This window comes from Cornus florida, unplaced genomic scaffold (genome assembly GCF_030987335.1).
Source record: "Cornus florida cultivar Cherokee Brave unplaced genomic scaffold, ASM3098733v1 CherokeeBrave_3.0.0_Hap2_Chr11, whole genome shotgun sequence".
NCBI classification, from domain to species: domain Eukaryota; kingdom Viridiplantae; phylum Streptophyta; class Magnoliopsida; order Cornales; family Cornaceae; genus Cornus; species Cornus florida.
Window position 1 is genome coordinate 133,022,665 of NW_026775581.1, and position 22,878 is coordinate 133,045,542.

At 33.3% G+C, this 22,878-nt stretch overlaps 2 protein-coding genes across 3 annotated transcripts; one reads left to right on the plus strand and one right to left on the minus strand.

Moving 5' to 3' along the window:
* Positions 1-5,835: 5,835 nt before the first annotated feature.
* LOC132285793 (late embryogenesis abundant protein 2-like) lies at positions 5,836-6,752 on the minus strand. The gene is made up of 3 exons (XM_059788016.1): positions 6,633-6,752; positions 6,301-6,369; positions 5,836-6,188 (listed from the first exon to the last, which is right to left on the minus strand). The coding sequence occupies exons 1-3, from the start codon at positions 6,693-6,695 to the stop codon at positions 6,114-6,116; spliced, it is 207 nt and encodes a 68-aa protein (XP_059643999.1). The 5' UTR covers positions 6,696-6,752; the 3' UTR covers positions 5,836-6,113.
* A 1,253-nt stretch (positions 6,753-8,005) lies between these two features.
* LOC132284088 (uncharacterized) lies at positions 8,006-15,903 on the plus strand. Of its 2 annotated transcripts, XM_059786154.1 has the most exons (9): positions 8,006-8,168; positions 8,763-9,016; positions 9,760-9,955; positions 10,907-11,077; positions 11,152-11,268; positions 13,117-13,314; positions 13,395-13,454; positions 13,539-13,637; positions 15,247-15,903. In XM_059786154.1, exons 2-9 carry the CDS (start codon positions 8,877-8,879, stop codon positions 15,352-15,354), a joined length of 1,089 nt encoding a protein of 362 aa, XP_059642137.1. In that variant the 5' UTR covers positions 8,006-8,168; positions 8,763-8,876; the 3' UTR covers positions 15,355-15,903. The 2 variants fall into 2 exon arrangements, with proteins under 2 accessions (XP_059642137.1, XP_059642138.1); XM_059786155.1 differs by lacking the exon at positions 8,763-9,016 and having other exon boundaries at positions 8,007-8,168.
* The last annotated feature ends 6,975 nt before the right edge of the window (positions 15,904-22,878 follow it).

A 22,878-nucleotide genomic window follows, 5' to 3' on the forward strand; every position in this document is an offset into this window, starting at 1 on the left:
ATGGGTTAAACCAGAACTTATCAACATAGCATTTATCATTTCTTTTAAGGTACGGTTTTTGCGTTCAGCAACACCGTTCTGTTGAGGTGAATAAGGAGCGGTAGTTTGGTGAATAATACCATGTTCTGAGCAAATGTCAGTGAATGGTACTTCGTATTCACCACATCTATCACTTCTAAATATCTTTATCTTTTTTCCAAGTTGATTCTCAACCTCATTCTTGTAATGTTTAAACATTTCCAAGGCTTCATCTTTACTTCTTAACAAGTATACATAACAATATCTTGTGCAGTCATCAATAAAAGTAACGAAATACTTTTTCCCACCTTTAGTTGGTACAGATTTAAAGTCACAAATATCACTGTGAATTAATGCTAGAGGTTCAGTACTTCACTCTATGGAGTGAAATGAGGTTCTAGTCAATTTTGCTTCTACACATGTTTGGCATTTTTGATTTAAATCAATATTAAATTTAGGTACAGATTCCATGTTAATTAATCTACGAATAGTATCATAATTAACATGTCCTAACCTACCATGCCATACATCAGATGAGTCAATAATATAAGCAGAAGAAGCACTAGCTTTATTATTATCATTAAGCTTTGGGTACAACAGTCATTACATTGAACTTAAATAGTCCATTACTTAGATACCCTTTGCCCACATACACCCCATTCTTAGTCAGCACAAACTTATCAGATACAAAGACTAGCTTGAACCCATTCTTGCTTAGTAGTGACCCAGAGACCAAGTTCTTCCTGATGTCTGGTACATGCAGCACATTATTAAGAGTGAGCTCTTTCCCTGAGGTCATTAGTAGCTTGATCTTTCCTTGTCCTTCAACCTTTGCAGTAGAAGAATTCCCCATGTAGAGTTGTTCTTCATTATTTATAGTTTCATAGGTAGTGAACATCCTCTTTTCAGAGCAAACATGACGAGTAGCTCCTGTGTCCACCCACCATTCTCTGTTGTTGCTTACCAGGTTGATTTCAGAAACCACAGCTGAAAGATTTAACTCTGATACATCAGCTGTCAACTTATCTTCTTCAGCTATGTGCACCTCAGTGGTCTTCTTCTTGGGGTTATGATGTGTTTTGCGGCTACAACAATCTTTAGCTCGGTGTCCTAGCTTGCCGCATATGAAACATTTCCCAGTGAACTTCTTGTAGTTTCCTTGGCTAGGACCTTCTCCAGAGTGCTTCCTCTTCTTATTTTTCTGTCCTGCTTCCACTACATTTGCCTTTGACACCATTGAAGAATTTCCGGCTCTCTTTTCAGATGCACGGTTATCTTCTTCAATTCTCAGCTTGACAATTAAGTTTTCGAGCCCCATTTCCTTGCGCTTATGCTTCAAGTAATTTTTGAAATCTTTCCAAGTAGGTAGCAGCTTTTCAATGATTGAAGCTACTTGAAAGGATTCACTCAATGTCATCTTCTCAGCATGTATCTCATGTAGGATCAGCTGGAGCTCCTGCACTTGGCTCACGACTGTCTTGGAGTCTATCATTTTGAAGTCCAGAAATCGTCCAACCACGAATTTCTTCAAGCCAGCATCCTCTATTTTATACTTTTTGTCTAACGACTCCCAAAACTCTTTAGCAGTATATATTGGACTGTACACATTATATAAGGTGTTGTCCAATCCATTGAGGATGTAGTTCTTGCATAGGAAGTCTCCATGCTTCCATGTATCAACAGCTCCAAGCTTGGTAATGTCTGTATCACCCTCATCTAACACTGGAGCAGTCTCAGTCAGATACTTGCTTAGATTCAGAGTTGTAAGGTAGAACATCATTTTCTGTTGCCACTTTTTAAACTCCGTCCCGTTGAATTTTTCGGGCTTCTCCCCATGACTGACGGGAACATTAGGCACGGTAATACTTGTACTTGCCATTTGTCTGTTATATATTGATATACAGACCACGAGTCAAATTATAATAATTATAACAACCATAATAATTAAATAATTAAAACTATAGTATAAAGATATCTGTCTTAAGATTGTTGATAAAATAATGTATCATATAGTATAGTATAATTTATTTAAATATTATTTGTAAATATAATATTTATTATAATAATCTATATATATATATTTATATAGTTTAATATCAAGAAAATAAAACTATAAAAGAACCTGATAAAGTCGAGGCTAGAATTTAATTCTATAGCCTTAAGACAGATACGCCCCGCTACGGTGCTAACGGACTCTTCGGCGTCTATCTCCCAGGATACAACGACTTTTCTTCATTTGGTAGTAGCACTTCAAACCAATGGAATAGGCAAACCGGCTCGGTGTAGTATTCTCTGTTGAACTCGGACTAGGAGATCAGGATTAAACCCTAACTCGGAGACCAAGATTGAACCCAAACTTGGAAACCAAAGTTCGAACCCAATCCAAACCAGTTTAGGTTGAACCCAAACCAGTGGCTGAATCGAACAAAGAAGAATTAGAAGAAGAAATTCAGAAGAAGAGAAGAAGATTTCTGAATTGGTGTGAATTGAAATGAACCCAATGATGGGTATTTATAGGCTTGTTGGTGCCTATTCTGAATGGGTGCACCCATAGTCCGAATGGGTGCAACCATTGTTGACCAATCAAAATTAAAAATCTGTTGGTGGTTTTTAATTTGTAAAGGGTGCAACCCTTGGTTTAAACAAAAACTGTTTTATGGTTTTTGATTTGAATTTAAACCCAAAACAGATTAAGCACAGCAAGCAAACTTCGGCAGCCCAGCCCAGCGTGCTCCACTTAAATAAAATAACCACACAGGCCCAGTCCAACTTTGTGTAAAAAGGTTAGACCCATTTTACAATTAAGCCCCGCCCCGCCCAAGCCCGGACCGGGCTGGCGGCGTGCGCGTGTGTGGTAGTTGGTTCGGATCCAGGCTAGCCTAGGTCCTCCCCCTCTTAAAAACTTGGGTGCCCTTGGGCCCAAACCCAAATCCCATACTAGACATATATATACTCAAGGTTGCTTTGCTACTTTTTCGATGTGGGACAAGCATTTCCCACTTTATTCACACACATTTAGGTTTTATAAATCACTTACTTTGGAGCCAATTTCTCATTCACCTGGAAACGGATTTGAGAAAATAAATATACCACGTTCATCTCCTCGCAGAGAGGAACGCGCTCGTCAATAGATTCATAAAAAATTCTTAGCGGAATCTTTTAAAAATCCTTCCAAAGTTTGCGTTTTCTAATGCCGTTTCCAACACTTTCTTCTCTGGCGATTGCAATTCTGTTCCGGGTTGGCCATCATTCCTTTCCTTGACGCAAAGGTTATAGTGAATTTTAGCGCCCTAAAATCAAGGGTAAATTTGGTATTACATTAGTCTATTATGCTCTGTTCTCCCCTTTCCTTCAATTTCCTGCCATTTTTAGACTCTACCAAACTGAGCCTGTGTCTCGTTTACATGATCCTAAATATTTTTCGAGTTTTTGTAAATATTTTCAGAATATTTTATACTTTTTTACTAATCATTAAGATAAATTATTTCAATTTTCGTTAAGATTTGAACAAATTATACATAGGTAAAACGTTTGACCTCTATTATTTGAAAAATTCAAAAAATGATTAATTTACTATTTTCTTATGTTAAAAAAATTCAATAAACCTATATTTTGACATTAAATTCCATTCAAAGGTAAAGTATTAATTTTCATATCAATTTCATATTATTATATTTTATAAATATATATATGTACATTTGATTAGGTTTCTTTTTATGATTTGATTATGTTTCTTTTTAAAAAATAAAAAATAATAAGAAAAAACAAGGTAGGGTAATATATTATTTACAGTAAGGGAAATAAAAGGGTAATAGAGTATTTTTGTTTGAATTTTTTTTAATTAAATTAGATAAGAATATTATTATTTTTTTTTTTTACAAAAGTAAAGTAATAAAAGTCAAACACTCTATCTGTATGTAATTTATCCAAACCTAAAGATAGGTTGGTATAATCTATCCTAAAAACCTAAGTCACATAAAGAGGAGTGAGGGTGGGAGCAGGAGCGAATTCGAAAGTAGGAGTTAGGGGTGGAGTCAGAATTTTATTTCAGGGGGGCACAATGCACTTATTAAATAAAAAAAAATCAATAAGTATGACAAATATAATTTTTTTAAATCAAAAGGTAAAAGAAAAAAAAAAAAAAGTACAATAATATGGTAAATAAGTATTGTAAAAAAAATATACTTGACAAATATAAGGATCAAAATATTGATTAATAATATTTTAATTAAATACAATCACAAATGTCATCGATAAAAAGAAAGAAGAGGGAAAAATGGTACCATACATAATTATACATTAGTGAAAAAAGAAATTTTTTGAAAAAGGAAACAAAAATTAGAAAATGAAAAATATATGGTGTACTTTTTTAAATTTTTTTTTCTTTTCAAAAAGAAATTAAAAATTTTTGAAAATTTTAGGGGGCACTATTTAAAATTACCATATAAGTACATGTATATAGCAAAAATATATACATATATATAGTAAGTTGGAGCAAGGGTAGGGAACACGTGCCCCCTCTGGTCCTTAATTGGCTCTGCTCCTGGCGAGAGTTTCATAGCGGCAGAATTAAGTCATGAATAGTGAGAATTTTAGATAGAGCGTGCGCGGAGCGTAAAAGTAAAAGTGTACTTAGAACATAAGAGCAATATCTATTAAGAAGAATTGTGTTATTTAACTAAAAAGGTACTGACCTCCAAGAATATTGCATACTTTCTCGATACAAACATCTTGATGTGTGTGAATACCACCATGTGGTATCACTTGGTAAATGCCTCGAGAGGTACTGTGAACACGCGTGTTGTAATAAAAAGAGTAGTTTTAAAACAAACCACATCGTAAATATTCAAAATATTGTATGCATATTTTTATTTTATTTTATAGATAATGTCATTTAATTGATCATTTTATTAATATAAGATGAAGTAAAATAATCAATAGGCATTGTCTAGATAGTATGATCTCCCCTTCTTAAAAGGAAGATTGAGTGTTTATATAGGATAAGGTATTCCGTGTGTAATATTCTGCCAAATAATGTTTATTTGTGTGGTGCCTTATATTACATTCTCCTTCATTTTCATTTTAAAATGAACAATATTTGGGTCCAACTCAAATTGGATGAATCCAATAAAATCACCAAGTGTTAAAATTAAATTGGGCATTGCCTAACTTTTGCTTTTGAACACTTATTTTAGATCTATTGGACCATCCATTCTGAGTTGGACCAAGTATTATTCAACTTTTAAAATTGTGGTACATCTTACCTTTGATTGAAAATTATAAAATTAAGAAGAAAAGGGGAAAAGAAAGAAAAAAAGTTATCTTATACTATACATATCCACTTCTCTAATTATTATTATTGTTAAAAATATACACATAAACAAAAGGAGATTTACACGATTTGACGAATTATCTAAATTTATGAAATTTACGGACGAAGAACGACTATCTCTTTTGTGGTTCTCAAAATCTCCCTTCCTTTTTTTTTTTTTCTTTTGAGGTAAATTGAGGTTCCCAAAAGTTTTCTTAAGCTTATACGATAGGTTTGGTTGGAGTCAAATGGAATAATCAAGGACCATCCTAGTATTATTCCAATTTAGGAAGAGTAATACAAACAACTCATAAAATATATTGTCCCAACCACTTAACAGAATTTGTGGATCATCAAGAAATTATTATTATTATTATTTATTTCACTTTCCAAAAAAAATAATTCCTGATGATCCATCAAGATTAATTTGTCTTTGGTACAATTTTGATTGACCATGAATTGATAAAATTAGATGTTAATTGACATAATTGTAGTGGCATGAAATTAAAAAAGAATGGTGCTAGATATATAAAATTATCAAAGAAAGTACATCCTATTCTCCAATTACATCAGCATATTTGGAAAATGAATGACTAGAGGCGAGAGAACTACATAACAGCTCTCTTCTTTGGTCAAAGAAAAAAACAGAACATCAGCTCTTTAAGAGCATCATAAAATTCAATCCCAAAGGGCAAAAAAAAAAAAAAAAAAAATAGGTAATGAAAAACCGAAGCACCAAAATTGAGCTGAGAGTGAGAGTGGAATGGACGATCATTTTGCTTATTCACTTGTTTATTCCAGTGGCATCCTTTACCGCATCAGCAGCATTTTGTGCCTTGGCCTTCATTTGCTGACCAGTCTGTAAACATTCCACACCATTTCAGAAACACAATCTTATATTTAAAAATGTGAGGGTCGTAACAATGTTTATATATGTATGTGTGTACATATATAGATATGAAATTTTGTACCTCCTGCATTGATTCTTTTGCAGATTGGGCAGCATTCGAAGCTTTGTCTGACATTTGATTCGCTTTCTCCTGAAAAAAAAAGTGATGCTCCTATCCGTGAGAAATCATTCACCATTTGTTAATCCGAATTTGGATTCTAGACTTTTTTATTTTAAAATTTTAAAAACGCAAGGTTAGGCTACAATTTGTGGTGACAAATCACTGTCACCTTGCTAATTCAGGACAATCTTGCATCATTTTTCTTGTTTCATGCATGAATTAAAGCGAGGCATTAACAGAAAGGAATATATGCACACACACACACATATATATATTCATGAAATTAAATATACCGTAGCTGTGCCCTTGGCCTCGCCGGCATGGTAGCTCTGACTCATATTTGATTGGTCGTTCATATTTGGATTGCTTTGGTAAATAGACGCACTTCACAATCGAGTTACACGAACTCAAAATATTTTTGGCGATGCCATTGATCATGATCTTAAAGGGTACTTATAGGTCCTGAAACAAGCCCATTGCTCGACACCTGTAATGCGAATCGGTAAGGGTGTTGACACGTGTCACTATGTGGTTGAAGATGGAATATTTCCGCCATTTGACCAAGGTTTTAATTTGTGCATAAAAATACTACTTCAATTCAAAGTTGATCAGAAAATATTGGGGTTTAAACTGATTCTCTTTACTGGGTTACATTATTTTTAAATAACTATATATTAGTAATATTAGATCAAAAAATAATAATATTTAATTAAAGACATTTTTTCAATTTAAAAACTGAAATACCTAAAATACTTATAAAACAAAAAATAAAAATAAAAGAACACTTATATGTACAGATTTTATTAAGGGCACCTTGGAGTTTTTATTTAAAAAATTGGTAAGAATTGACGGGGGACAATTTGTTACAAAATTATACACACATATTTAAATAGTGAGTGACTTCTTACACATTTTTTTATATATGATTATTTTTTTAACCTTTTATTTTTTACAAAATACTTTTTTTCTTCCTGTTTTTACAAAATACTTAACCTTAGTAATTTAAGGGCTAAAAATTGATAAGCAATTAATAGTTTTGTGTAAATGATACTAAAAGATCAAGGATATACTTAGAATAGCAACTAGTGAAATGACTGAATCGGAAAGAGAATTTCTCACAATTTTTTTTCTTCTTCATTCAAAATGGTGCATTGTTCACAAGAGATTAAAAAAAAAAAAAAAAAAAAAATTAACAACGAACTTTATGAGTAGTCTGAATTACACTTATTAAATGATAAAATTAGTGTATATATATATATATATATATATATATATATATGATAAAATTATTGGAAATAAAATATTCCTGTACACTTAGGTATAACTCAATTTAATGTTTAAGACAGCGAAGAAAATAAAAAAGTCGAATTTTTATCAAACGATTAGAGTTTTTTTTTTTTTTTTTTCAATGTAAAAATGTTATATTAAAAAATTAAAAGTGCGAAACTGAACTCGGAATACAACGAAAAGCAGCCCAACCAGAGAACATTCACTATTATGTCATTTTCCTATTTTTAAACAACCAATCCACTTATATTCTACCCCTGATTTTTAACCCATAAACCTAGTTGGACTAAAGGGTTTAGTAAAAGTTTAACCAGATATTTAGAATTAAAAAAAATCAAGAGTCTAACAACGAACACCCCATAAAACACTGCATCGAGATATCATAGTAAGTATTATTCGTTTCCCCTTTTTCCCTCTGGGAAAGTCGTCATTTCTCGTAAGCCAAATACACACACACACACACACGCATAATAGTTGTTTGGTCCGCGAGACGGATTGAAACCAACATCACTCTCAAATTCAGAGATCTTCAGATCAGCTAGGTTAATTTTCTCGGATTTTATCTTTAGCCATAATCTGTTTCAGATGTCTTAATGATCTCTCTACACACACAATTTGAGTAATCACAGAGCATGTTTATTAAAATAAAATTGAAATTTTCCTTTAAATGCTTGGACTGATCCTTAATTACCCAATACCTCTCTCTGTACTTTTCTGATAATTGATGATATAGATTTCACTATTTTCTTTGTAAATGTTGTCTTTCATGGGAATTTGGATTGTAGCTAAATGTTTTATCCGCCTATTGCCATCTCTTTATTGGGTGTAAATTATTGGTTGGGTGAGTTCCATATTAGCTGTCATATAAAAAATTTACACATTGTCTTATAGAATGCTGGTAGCACATACAGAGGATCTTTCTTCAAGGGTCTTGTAGTTTTCTCCCTCGTTTATAGCTGTAATGTGCCTTGCTTAGATGGTGCTGTCATCAATGTGCTTCTCATAAATTTTGTTCAGATACTTTGTGCTAATCCAATGATTTCGTTAGTTGGTGATTACTCTTAGCTTAAATATTGTTTGAAATTGCATCAATTTATTATAATCAGTGTTTGTCAAAATTCTTTGCACCCTTTTAGGTTTGGTGTGCTTTGTGATTTAGACATTGTCCAACCGGCGAAGCCAACATTTTACGGAATACAATGTTGTGTTGTTGGTCTTTTGGGATGTGGGAGCTTGTCTGAGGTAGTAGAATGGAAAATAAAAGAATAGAAGACCATGAACCCCGACCAGTTCCGCCGGTGAGGGTTGACAGATTTGGATTTGTAAAGCAAGAACTTATTAACTCTCCTGATGGTTTAACCAAGGGCAGGTCAGCTTTTGAGTGTGAGAGGTATGTGATTGTTTTGTCAAGTCATTAGCAATTTTTTCCTTTTATAATAACATTTGATGCTTTGTTTTATGATGTTTTGCGCATATGCTGAACCTGTGAATTTAACTAAGGGTTAACATTTTTGAGAAGATCATATTGTTATAGTGTTTCAAAATGACAGCGTTAGTAATTTTTACCATATGCTAGGGAAACATTTTTTTCTACAAAGCTTCATGCTTATGTCTTTTGCCTTATTGGCTTCTTCCTTTGGAGGTCTTCTTTGAATTTTCATCAACAGGCAGTCAATATTACATAGTTATATTAGGGACAAATTAATAATCTTCAAATGGTACTGATATGAACTTTGACGCCCTTTGGCTTGATTGTTATTTGCTATGTTTACTGATATTGAAAAAATAGGAATCTTTCTTAAAGGACAACCTACTAATTAAATGGTAAATGTCTAGAGTTTCCAAGTAGTAAGTTTTAGCTGAAGCAAAGCATCATCTTTTAGGAAAAATATCGTCATTCTTTTTATATCAACTTCTGGTCTTCCTATGGAATTATCTGTTTAGTATCTTTAAAGACCTGAACTTGGAGCTTCAAGGACTATGTTTGTATGCGTGTGCACACACACAAATACCTGAACTTCTAGGGGTTTTTCTTTCTGCACAAGTGAATCACTACATTTGTTTTGGATGGATGATTAATTTGTGTATAGTCTTGTGTTTTCCTGCTGATTAAATCAACGAGGCACTTTTCAGGGAGGAAAGGAGGATTAGAAAATGGAGGAAAATGATTGGGGTCGGAGGGAGTGATTGGAAGCATTACGTTAGGAGGAAACCTCATGTTGTTAAACGGCGTATTAGAAAAGGAATTCCTGATTGTCTAAGGGGTCTTGTCTGGCAGTTGATCTCAGGAAGTCGGGACCTCTTGCTGATGAACCCTGGGGTTTATGAGGTAATCCTTTTTTTTCTTTATTTTTTCAATTTTTTTTGTTTTTCCATGTCAAATTTTATATATCATATTATTCTTTATTATCTTGACACTCCTACCTTTTATAATACGAGATAAACAGAGATAGATTTATCTTGGAAAGTAACTAAACTAACTTGACATGATCTTTCCTCCCCCTTACCTTGTACTTATGACGTGATTGGTGTGGGTTGAGCGGATATATCTTCAATGCAACATCTATGTCCTTTTATTTTATTTTATATATTTTGACCACATTCAAAACAAGATATATAAATATATAAATATATATATATATATTGAGAAGTACATTCAACAAAAAAATTTCTCTAAATTGTTTTTGTTTTTTATCCAGCAATATATATATATGTGTGTGTGTGTGTGTGTGTTTATTTTTTTAATAAGATACTTAATTTCATTATCATATTGTACTTTGTTTTCCTGAAACTGTGCTTACAAATTAGGGTATTCACTGAATTCATGTCATATTAGGCCTATAATTGTATCAAATTACTTGAGGATGAGTTTGGTCATGTGTGCTAAAAGATCACTGGTGTGCATATGCAGTCAATGCTGTCAGCCTGTCAGGTATTACAAGTTCGTTGAGGTGTGATATGAATTAGTATATTAAGGGTTTGAATTGATTATATGGACTGATTTGCGTGAAGTTGATATTCTTCCTTATTTATCCCAGTTCTTGAGCATTTTATGTGGGCTTTCATCTGATACTTGTTTCCCTCATTAGTCTTTCAATATCTATTTTATATTATCATTGTGCTGATGATATATATATATATATTTTAAATTCTTCCTTTCTTATCCCAGTTATTGATTATGTTATGTGGGCTTTTCCCTCCGATGCTTGATTCTCTCATTACTCTTCACATATCTATTTTATATGATCATTGTATTGATGATGTTCTTTTTCTGCTGTAGCAACTAGTAATCTATGAGACATCAGCTTCAGAACTGGACATTATTCGGGATATATCTCGTACCTTTCCTTCTCATGTTTTCTTCCAGCAGAGACATGGACCTGGTCAAAGGTCCCTCTACAATGTTTTAAAGGCATACTCTGTATATGACAGGGATGTTGGATATGTTCAGGTTTACATCATGCACTTTGTTGCTGTACTATATCCCTTTGTATGATACTGAATGATATTATAATTAATTTACAGGGTATGGGATTTGTAGCTGGTCTTTTGCTTCTCTATATGAGTGAAGAAGATGCATTTTGGTTATTGGTTGCATTACTGAAAGGAGCTGTACATGCCCCAATGGAAGGATTATATTTGGTAACTTTCTTGGCCCTAGAATATGTTGTCTTTAGGGTGAGCTCGCCTTGCTTACCAACTTTAAGCTGCTAAGAGCTAACAACTTGAAAAGTTTCAGTCAGTAACTGTAGGCGATACATTTTGATAGAGCAAATTATGTGGCCCTATATAGAGTAGAATGGCAAAGAGTGGTTTTGCTGCTGTGTTGAAGCAATACTGTCCCTCAACTTCCTGAATGTCATAAATCTAAGCATGATGCTTATTATCAACTGCCAGACAAGACCCCTCAGACAATGAGTGCGGCATGGATCCCATCATGACACTCTTTCCTTCAATTCTATGTTTACCGAGCAATGATAGGCGTTGGAATTGGGACATGTCGAATTGGGGAGTTTGTGAGTGAGGCATGGGCCACATTACATCATGTGAGCAAGTAGAGTTGTGGTCCCCACGTCCCACTCACAAAACCGCCAGTTGTACATGTCCGATTTCAGAATACGAAAGATATACAATTTTACATGTTTATATTTTTAACCTCTTTTAGGTGATAGATAAAGAATACATTAATACACAGTTTTGTCCTTTCTTTATCCCAGTTATTGATTATTTTATATGTGCTGTTCCCTCCAATGCTCGATTCTCTCATTATTCTTCACAGATCTATTTTATATGATCGTTATATCAAAGAGATTTCTTTTCTGCTGTAGCAACTAGTAATCTATGAGACATCAGCTTCAGAACTGGACATTATTATCTCAAAAAAAGAAATAGAATTATTGTACTTAAAAACTGGACATTTTTTTGTCCCTAGTAATCTATGGGACATCAGCTTCAGAACTGGACATTATTCTGGATAAATTTTGACAGAGCAAATTCTGAGGCCCCATATAGAGTAGAAAGGCAAAGAGTGGTTTTGTTGCTGGGTTGAAGCAAAACTGTCCCTCAACTTCCTGAATGTCATAAATCTAAGCATGGTGCTTATGACTTTGGACTTAATATCGGTTTGTACCATAATACCGACTTTTTAAAAGAAAGCATACAATGTGCAAAAAAATGGCTTTGCATGTCATTCCTCTTCTTCATTAGGTTTGTTTTCACAGCCATAGTGGTTGGCTATAAAGAATTACTGGTAGCATATAAATCGAGTTATTGACTATCTTAGTATACTGGGTAAAGCCGTGAAAGATAGGATACTTCATGCTCATGGATCATGAGTTCTTTTTCAGTTATGCTACTGCCAATTTAAAAAATATATGAATAAGAAATGTAGGAAGAATAAATGATCAAATTACTCTTCCATTGGAGCAATACTTTCTTGACCAAATTAGGTTCTCCAGTAAATTGAACTTTCTCTGTCCCTTTATTTTGGAAGTTAAACTGTTAATGGAAGAATTATTGCAATTCTGTTGGCTTTTGTCAATCTGTTACTATTATCATACAGGTATTGTGTCTTATAGGAAAATGCACGTCTTGTGTTCTGTGCATTAACTTTGCGCCGATGACTCAATTATATAGTACATGATATTGTGATAAACATTAAATATGTCTGTGAGCTGCTGCTCTTTTTTTCTTCGGTATGTTTGGAAGGAGAGTAATTGAGTAATTTTTTTCAATATCCAGGTTTCATTTTTTGATTTATGGATGGTTTGAGTTTTACTGAGGTTTAGATATGCTATCTTGTTGTCTTTCTACACCCTAAACCTATTTTGGGGTTGTCTCATTTTTTTTCCATTGAATAATATCTGGTGCACTTTATGGCTTTTAAACTAGATTAGCTGGTTGCTATGTAAAAGCGTTTTATTTACTGTTTGTGACCATTGTAAATGTATTCCAGATCTCTGAAAATTATTATCTTATGCTACTGGGTAGGTCGGGTTGCCTCTTGTACAACAATATCTTTTTCAGTTTGAACTTTTGGTGAGGGAGCAGTTACCGAAGCTGGGAGAGCATTTTACTCAAGAAATGATAAACCCTAGCATGTATGCAAGCCAGTGGTTCATTACTGTTTTCTCATACTCTTTTCCATTCCATTTGGCTCTTCGAATTTGGGATGTCTTTCTCTTTGAGGTTGGTGATCTATAACTACGTATGTTTTTCCCCAGAAGCACTATACATTGTTTATAACTTCTTCTTTTTTATTGGGGCAGGGTGTAAAAATTGTTTTTAAAGTTGGTTTGGCCCTTTTGAAATATTGCCATGATGACTTGGTAAGTATTTTATGACTTCATATCTCAATTAGATCCAGATTACTTGTAATTTTTGCTCATATAGAGAATGATATTATTGGTCAGGTAAAATTACCTTTTGAGAAACTCATACATGCTTTGCGCAACTTCCCCGAGGATGCAATGAACCCGGATACTCTATTACCAATGGCCTACTCAATCAAGGTTCTCTCTCTCTCCTCTTGATGCAGGCCTTTTGTTCTGCAATTCCATTTCCACCAGGCATTTCAGCCTTACGCATTATTTTCTTTTCCCCTTCCTCCTATAGCGTTAAACCTGCATCAGTGACTACCAATAAGTGTTATCGGTGCTTTGTTGTATATCTTGCCATACTTGAAAAAGTTTTTCTATTTTTTACCCTTCATATTTGACCTGAATTTGTATCTATAGCCCGACTTTCTATCTATATCAGTTTTCATTATCAAAGATATAAGAATATGAACTATCCTACACCGGAGTCCAGTGCTAACATGACATGCCAATGTAGGTGTGGGTAGGGGATAGAGATTTATGTATATTAGCATACTTGTCTCTGTCCATTAGTCCATGTGTGCTACTGTGCTGGCTCATGCATTATGATATGCATACAACATGATATGTAAATTCCAATAGGAAAACTTCTAAAATATAGGATATAGATGCAGGACATTTGTGTGTGTTTTGTGCCAAGGTGGGTTCCAGTGTGTTCGTCACTGTTAGCAAATACCAAACAAAAACAAAGTATTTTCAACAAAGGACATAAGAACTTAATTCAACAAAGCATTTTCTCAACTACTTGGGATTGGCTACATGAAACCTAGCTTTCCATTCTGTTCTATTTAAGGACATAGTCTCAGTGAAATCACATGTTATCATATTTTTCCCCTTACTAAATCTTCCCATTTTTGTTTTTGTGTTCCTCTTCCCTAGCACTACCCTCAATGTGATTGTTACTCTTTCTTAAGCACTTAGTGGTTTCTTTGCATAGTCCAACATATCTTAATTAAATCAGTTCTACCTCGACTGCATAGTTAACATCATCTCCAATTTCTCCTCTATTGTGAATAATGTAGCCTAGATGGTGAAAATATTCTACTTTTGGCACATTTTGATCCTCAATATTTACTACATCCTTATTTCCATTTTTAGAGTTACTAAGAAATATTATTGACATGACAAACAATCAATAAAATTTTATGAATATGTCAGATGTCTATACGTTAACATACAATACTAAAATTCATATAAAAAAATTGCGGATTATGTTGCGTGGACATTTATATTGCAGTTATTCTTTGTGAGAAATAATCAAGAGACTTCCGAGGTGGTTATGATTTTCTAGCTAATTATATGTGTGTGTAATATGATGCTATACAAGAATTACTGCGTTTCACTGTTCCAGCATCGCATATATGTTTTCCGGAGAATCTGAGAATATTCATCTGTGTTTGAGATTTAAGTTTTATTTTAAAACTAATGATTTTATTTAACAAGGACCAAACGGTCCACACACATGTTTCTGAATATTCAGGAACACGGAGTATCCATTACCAATACAGGTCTCTACAGTTCTCATATAAAAGTATTGTACTCATAGCGTCTAAGTAAAATTGTCCTAAAATTGAAGAGAAAAAAATTCCTTTGATCTTATATAGCTCTTTTACTGACCAAAAAAAAACCATTCCTAGTTTACTTTCCTATAAGAGAACTTGTGAGTATTTTGTAGTTTGTTCTGATGTGTGTGTGTATATATTTGTTTCAATTTGTGTTTATGCGTGTGTCGGTATATTGTCAGGTATCGAGGCGTTTGGAGGAAATGAGGCAGGAGTATGAAAAGAAAAATGGGAAGCTGGCAGAGTCCAGTGTGAAGCAGAAACAGCAGCCACTTGACATTGCGTCATAATAGGGAGCCAAGTTGTGAATTACATGCATGATTTTTTTCATTCTTTTGTTTTGTGAACAAGAGACTTTTTCTACCCATAAGCCCCTCCAATCTAGACAAAGTTATAGGATTCAAATATCTTTGATTAATCCATCATATAAGCTAGTTAGCACCTTTCTAAAAAACAGAAGCTACAAATGTGCAGGTTGAAATGTGCAGGTTGGTTTACAAATTAGTAGTAAAGTTGCATATTTTTAAGTCATCCAATCCAAGAATCATATATACACACATTGCTCTGCATTCTCATCTCCTAGATAGTTTACTCAGCTAACATGATTATCATGTTCTCACACCTCTCTGAAACTTGGTCAAGTGTAATTAGTTTTAAGAAAAGTTTATGAGATGAGAATGTAACTTTTATTACTGTAGAGAACTTGATTACAACTTTGTTGTTTGGTGAGAGGCAAATGAACTCCCACCTCCTTATTATATAGGTGAAGAACCTTATAATGAATGGTTAGGATTTGTACATATTTTAAAACTTAACAAAGAGAAAAATTTAATTGTGCCTGTTGCAGTGTTGTAGTGATGATATGGTATCACATGCTTATTAAATACTGACACATAATGATAGGATTTATTAAAATAAAATACTTTTACTTACAGAAGTGGAAAAAAAATTTTGATTCAATTTTGCGAGTTGTTTTTTTTTTAATTCCAAAACTCTAATTTCATACAACACATAGCCTTAGAGTATGTATAATTGTATCGAATTGGAGTCTTGAAATTGATGGACTCTGAGAAATTTTTGGTTCAATTTTCTTAATTATTTTTTTAAAATTTCACAATTTCCAATTCCAAAGTTTCAGTTTCATGAAACGTAACACATTCCTCATGTTTATGCAATGTGCGTGACAAACTCAAAAGGTAAATTTATTTTGATGAATATGTTTTCAAACCAATATGGTTTTGTTTTCTAGTTCGCTTTGATAATGCATCCAATGGAGAGCCTTGATAATGCATCCAATGGAGATTCCAAAATCATTATCTTTAAAACTTTATCCATTTAACATTTCAAAATTGTTTTGCCTTACCATGTTTATTTTTCTATGCATGCACAAGAAAAAAGAAAAATAGTCACACAATGCATTTGTAATCACTACCTTTCCTAATTTTTATTTTTTAGGTATGGTTTTTGGTGGGCCATAAGTATCCTTTAGGCTGACATTTTGTGGGTAAAATTTTTCCGTAAGTTACACAATTCTTCTAAAGGTTAAGTGTAAAAAAAACCTAATATATAGGATTTGTGCAAAATTAATCTTTACTTTTTGAAAATGTGCATATTAGTTCATAAAATTTAAAAAAAGTGTAAATAAGTCTATCTGACCACTTTTTTACAAAAAGTAAACATAAAAAACTGATTTTGTCCTTTTGCCTTTCCATTTTACCCCTCACATTATGCCGTCTTCGCTCCCTCTTTATCCCTCCCTTCCATAATGCTATTTCTGTTTTTTGTATATATATATATATATATTGTGAATTAAATGTCATATTGGCAATTATTTTGTTATGACCATCAAAATCTATATGGAATATGCTCTGTTTAAATGGATAGATTCAGAAACAGAGGTGAGAGAATACAATCAAAATCTATATGGAATATGCTCTGTTTCTTTTCTTCCAACAACACACACTCTCTAAAATTAAGCTTCGAGAGTTAGAAACACCTGCAAATAACCTGCAAATAAAGAAAGAGGCCCTTTGAATTCTTAAAAAAAAATACAAAAAATTCCTATTAATAATCTATACAGACATACAGCCCATACATTCATGTAAATACAATACGAATTTTTGGACGTGCCCACATATTATACATATTAAAATGGGCAAAACAAGTAAGGTTAAATTCACAAAATTAACAACAACAATTAATCCTATATGATTGGACTTGGACTTGACCGCATGAATTTAACATAATAGAGTATGTCAAAACCCAATCCTGACTCCTCAATTTTCTACCTCCCAACATTAATCCACCAACTACTTCTTTGAGATGTTCATACTTTTTTCTTCACATCAATCCACCAATTTTCTTATGAGAGCTCCGGGTTCGAGTCCCGGCAGCGGAATCATTTATCTACAATAAAAAAAAAACTTTTTCCTAAAAGTCTTTGGGTAGTGACAAGTTATATTGGTGGCCCACATACTGTGGACATTCGAAAAAGTTGAAAGCCCACACAATTCAAATTCGTACATATTTTTTTTTCTCGGTAAATATAAAACAAATGCTATCAGTGAAATTGGTTCGATACAAGTAAGTTGCCAGTTGATTTTCTATTGTGTGTTACAAGAAAATCTCATATTTAAACTTTTCTAAAGATAGAAGTTTGATGCCTATCTAAGAAGCACTGAAAATACCATTGATACGGTGATACGACGAATTCAGAAAAATTAAGTTACGAACACCACAAATAATAAATAAATTTATATATATATATATATATGATATTGTACTTTAAGAAGATTAGGGTTTTGTTAGAAAATGAAATAGGCCTTAGTTAAAAATAAAGGTAAGAATTTATAGAAGAGAAAAAATTTCATAGAAAATAGAGGAAAAATGAAAAAGAAATCCAAAAAGAAATATATTGTCAAAGTAAAAAAGAAATATCTAGGATTTGTGAAGAACAAGAAAAAGGAAGAAAATAAGAGGATGAAGAAAAAGGAAGGTACGAGAAGAGAGAGATAGAGAGACCATCCAACGGTAGCGAAACTTGGTTGGTAAAAAAATAAGAGAGTCAAAGATGATCTTACAAGAATTAGAACCTTGAACTAAAATATAAGGATAAATATCTAATTATTTTAATATCAAATTATTTTATAAAACAACAATTTTTAAGTACTTAAGTAATTACCATCATATTGCTGGAAGTAATTAAACAATTCCTAATACTTATACTTCAACTCAATATTATTTTTAAAATTTTCTTAAAATCCCTAAGAATGGGACAAGTGTGTTGGACACATATTCATGACATATTGGACGCCTGTTTAAGGAAAGAGCACAAGAAAAATAAAAGAATTTTCAGTTTAATTTAAAAAAAAAAAATTGTGTCCTCTCCAGATTGACCTTCTCTTGATCAAAAGTGGTAATTAAAAAAAAAAAAAAAAAAACTTGATTTGGTAATTCCACCATTCAAGTTTAATCCAAGGGTCTGAATTTAATAGATATAGTGAAACCATGCACAAGAGCCTCTCACCTATTAAACACAGTCAAAATTGACAGTCTAGAAAAGCTAACCCGAAACCACCTATGAATTATATTGTACCATGAATTTTCTCAAATCCCTCAACTCGGGAAATATATGACACGTGTCAAAATTGCCTTGGATGCAGCATTACACGCGGCAAGCAACGTACTTGTTTCAAGAACCATATAAAGTTTTGCAAATTGTGGTATCTGCATAATTAATTTTACATTTGTAATCACTACCTTTCCTAATTTTTATTTTTCCAGTAGGGTTTTTGGTGGGCCATAGCCGGTATCCTTTAGGTTGACATTTTGTGTGTAAAATTTTCTCATAAATTACACAATTCTTTTAAAATAGTATAGTTTCGCGCTTCATACATGAAACACCTTTCTAAAAGTAAATCTTTTTATAAGTCAAGAATTTAATTTTTTCAATTCACAAATTAAATTTATGAATCATCGAATTTACAATAATTTCTTATACAGTGAATTATGGACAACTATAGATGAGAGCCAAATAAGATGAAGGAACTTTAAGTGGTTATTCAACCATTAAAATGAGAACTATATTGGTATGAATCTCGGAATTTAGTTTCTTACTATATAAATTTAATAGTAGCCTCCTCCTAGCTTTGACTCTCGCCGGTCCCCGACCAAACTACCTTAAGGTCCAAAGAAGGAGCGGAAAATAAAAAGGACGAGAGATATTCCTCCCCTAATCAAATAAAAAATGACAGTCTTGCCTTGGTAATCCAAAATGCAATTTTCAGATTTTATAAACCTTTAACCTCAATGTCTAAAATTTGACCTACTTTTTATTACAATTTTAAGTCATGATTGCCAGAGTTTTTACTTTTGCAAAGTGGCTGATATGGATTCAAATAGTCCTCTTAATTTTTATAAGCGGCATCAGGCCCTTAATTTACCAACTAAGAAAAAAATATATATATATATAAACCTTTAACCTCAATTTCTAAAAATTGACTTACTTTTTATTACAATTTTAAGTCATGGTTGCCAAAGTTTTTTATTTTTGCAAATCAGCTGATATGATTCAAGTAGTGCTCTTAATTTCTATAGGCGGTGTGAGGCTCCTTACTTTCCAAAGAGAGGTCAGGAGTTCAAGCCTCCATGAAAGAATGTATGTGTGGGTTCCAAATAAGAAAAAAAAATAGTTTATATTAGCTCTGAGGTAGGATAGAATGAAACAATTTTTAAAAGATTAAAGATTTCATGTTTGCAAATTTTAGTTAGTCCTATATTGTGTATAAGGCTCTAATAATAAATGATCCCGAGCAGGCCAAACTTGAAAAGCTCTAAAATTTGAGTGAATCTCAAAATCCAAAGTATGGAGTGTGATTGAAAATATGTATGTTAAATGCCACAAAGTAAAAGAGGAGTCAACTATCAACCATTATATAAAAAATAGCTTCCACAATTTCAAATATTTAAATAAAAAGAAAATAGTCTTGGTTCGTAATTTTGAAAACAATTCTCAAGAATTTAAAAAAATAATTTCATATCTACAAACCAATGAGACCCAAACTAGTCACAAATTATTCATTGTAATGAGTGTATGGTAGGTAACATCGTAATCGGAACCAGCAAGCCCTCCTTTCCATCATCACCGTATAATCTGAAAATTGAAAATTGTATAAAAGAGTGAGCATGACAGACTAGTACCCAGGAAGACTTGCTACCATTATAAACAAAATATATGAGCAAACAAAATCATGGCACTATACTTTTAAAAATATAATATGATATACTACCGGAATTGAAAGATGATAAAGGCATTGTTATTGACAATATTACTTACCATTTGGATACATGTGCTTCCTTTTCTGTTGGTGAAAAGAGTTTGAACTTTTTGCAAGGGTGAGGGCGAGTGTAATTGGTTGACAAGTTGAAGCGACATAAAGGGCATGTAAGACTATTGGTTTTCAGCCAATCTGCAATGCAGCGGACATGGAATATATGAGAGCATGGCATGCGAGCTATCCTCGATCCAATCAAAATCTCATTTTTACATATGTGACACAGTATCTCCTCCTCCTTGTCATCACCTTCACCTTCAGCGTGACCTTGAAATTTGGTAGTCTCTACTTTCTGAAAGTAGTCCCTCATAGCTTGTTCCAGCAATGACAATTCCAACTCACGTTCATACTTGCTGTCCAAGACAGCTTTATCCGTTGGCGCTGTTCTACCCACTGAATTTCGTATTCGAGATGCAATCATAGAAAACTCCAAACACCGACCAAACTGTATGATGGTAGAAACAGAATCTTGAAGTCGTCGCACACGATCTTGCTTCTCCTTAGCCCGGTCCATTGCTTGAATTTCATGGCCTGGTAAAATAACAATATTCTCAATGTAGAAATCCAAGGCCGCTAGATTCAACTCATTGGGGCCATGATTATTATTATAAAACTTGGAACCACGAGACATATCCAAAACACAACGGATTAGTTGGTCGACGTTCTCCAACTCGGAGGATTGCGGACATTGCAACGGGATGGGGAAGTTTACTGCTTCCCATTGCATATTGTCTAATGGGAAGGGAATGTTCAATCCAGAGATCATGGTGGAGAGGACATTATAGGTTATGGAGTCATATGGATGGCTTGATGAGATGTCTCCGATGATATCTTTCCCCGGGCCGAATCCGGTTTCGGTTCTAATGGATCCATCTGGAGATTTATAAGACTGCTGCACCAGGAATCTGATACCAATCCTAGGATTATCTTTATCAAAATCCAACCCACCAAAAAGGGCAACACCCTTAACATACAGCTCTCTCTCCTTTATGCTTGTGCTGCTGCTTGTGGTTGCGGTGGCCGCCATATTTACTACTAACCGCGCCGGAGAGAGGGAATTGAATTGAGGGAGAAAGACCTAGCCAGAGACAGAGAGGAGATCAATCGATCGATGGACAGGGATCGAATTGAATTGATCCAAGGAGTTCCTAACTTATTTATACACGTGTATCTAACCCTAATCCTTGTGGGAGTGGGAGACAAACTAGTATTTTTTTTACTAACAATAATATATTTTAAATGATAATTTTGCAATAATGCTTTCTACCCAATCAACACGCCCCTGCATAAATATTTATATGGTGTGAGGGGTGGCAAATGGGTGGATTGGGTTGAGTTTAGGTTAGGTTGAAAATGAACGGGTCAAAATGAGTTAAGATTCACATTCAATTCGTTCAGAACGGGTTAAAAACGGGCCGGATCAACCCGTTATGATCCGTGAACCCATTAATTATTATTTTTTAATTTTTTAACAAATTAATTAATTTTTTTTATAAATTTTTTTAATTTTTTAATTTATTTTAAAATTTTTAATTATTTTTTATTTTTTAAAATTTTAAAATTTTTTATTTAAAATTTAATTTAATTTTTTAATTTTCTTATTTATTTTTAAATTTTTTAAATTTTTTGAAAAAAAAATTTAATTATTTTTTATTTTAAAATTTTAAATTATTTATTTTTTTATAAAAATTTTTAGAGAGAGAAACTTATAGAGAGGGAATTGATGATAAACGAATTTAGAGATAGAGAGAGAAATGAGTTGAGTTCAGTATAGAATAAATGTGTGTTGTGTGTTTATTATGTGATGGGGTGAAATATGAGTTATATGATTAACTATATCCAATTCATCTTCACTTTCAAATTAAGTGATTAAAAATTACCCAACGTATCTTGACCCTCAATTAAATATGGTATAACCATAACCATTAAAAAAAGAACGAACATGAACGTTGATGGTTCCTAATCCGTTTTGCCGCCCCGCCCTGTACGTCTCTCTGAGTCTGTATATTACGCACACAAAAATTCAAGAAATTAACACCGAAAAAATAGAATGTGATTGCTCTACTCCAAAACAACAACAACAACAACAATTTGTGCTCGACATAACTCCTTAAATTTGGAGAACCCTTACCCTCCTTAAATTTGGAGAACCCTAACCCCAGAAAAAAGCAAAATTGAAGGCCCAAATCAACCTCATTCCTCTCAATACCTCTCAATATTGGTTCGTGCTGGACATACCTCCTTACATTTGATTCGTGCTGGAACAATTTGTGCCACTCTCGTCGTGATGTACCTGTCTCTGTGACCTTCGATTCCTGGTAGCTGGAGTGAAAGGTAACATCTTTCTCTTTGGTAGTGGCGGAAGTGGGATAGTCGGGTGGGGTGGGTTTGTGGAGTTCGATAGGGTTTGACGGTTTACTATGAATTGTTTGAGTTTCTGGAGAGAAGATCGTGGTTGGTGAGGCGGCAGCGATGGTGATG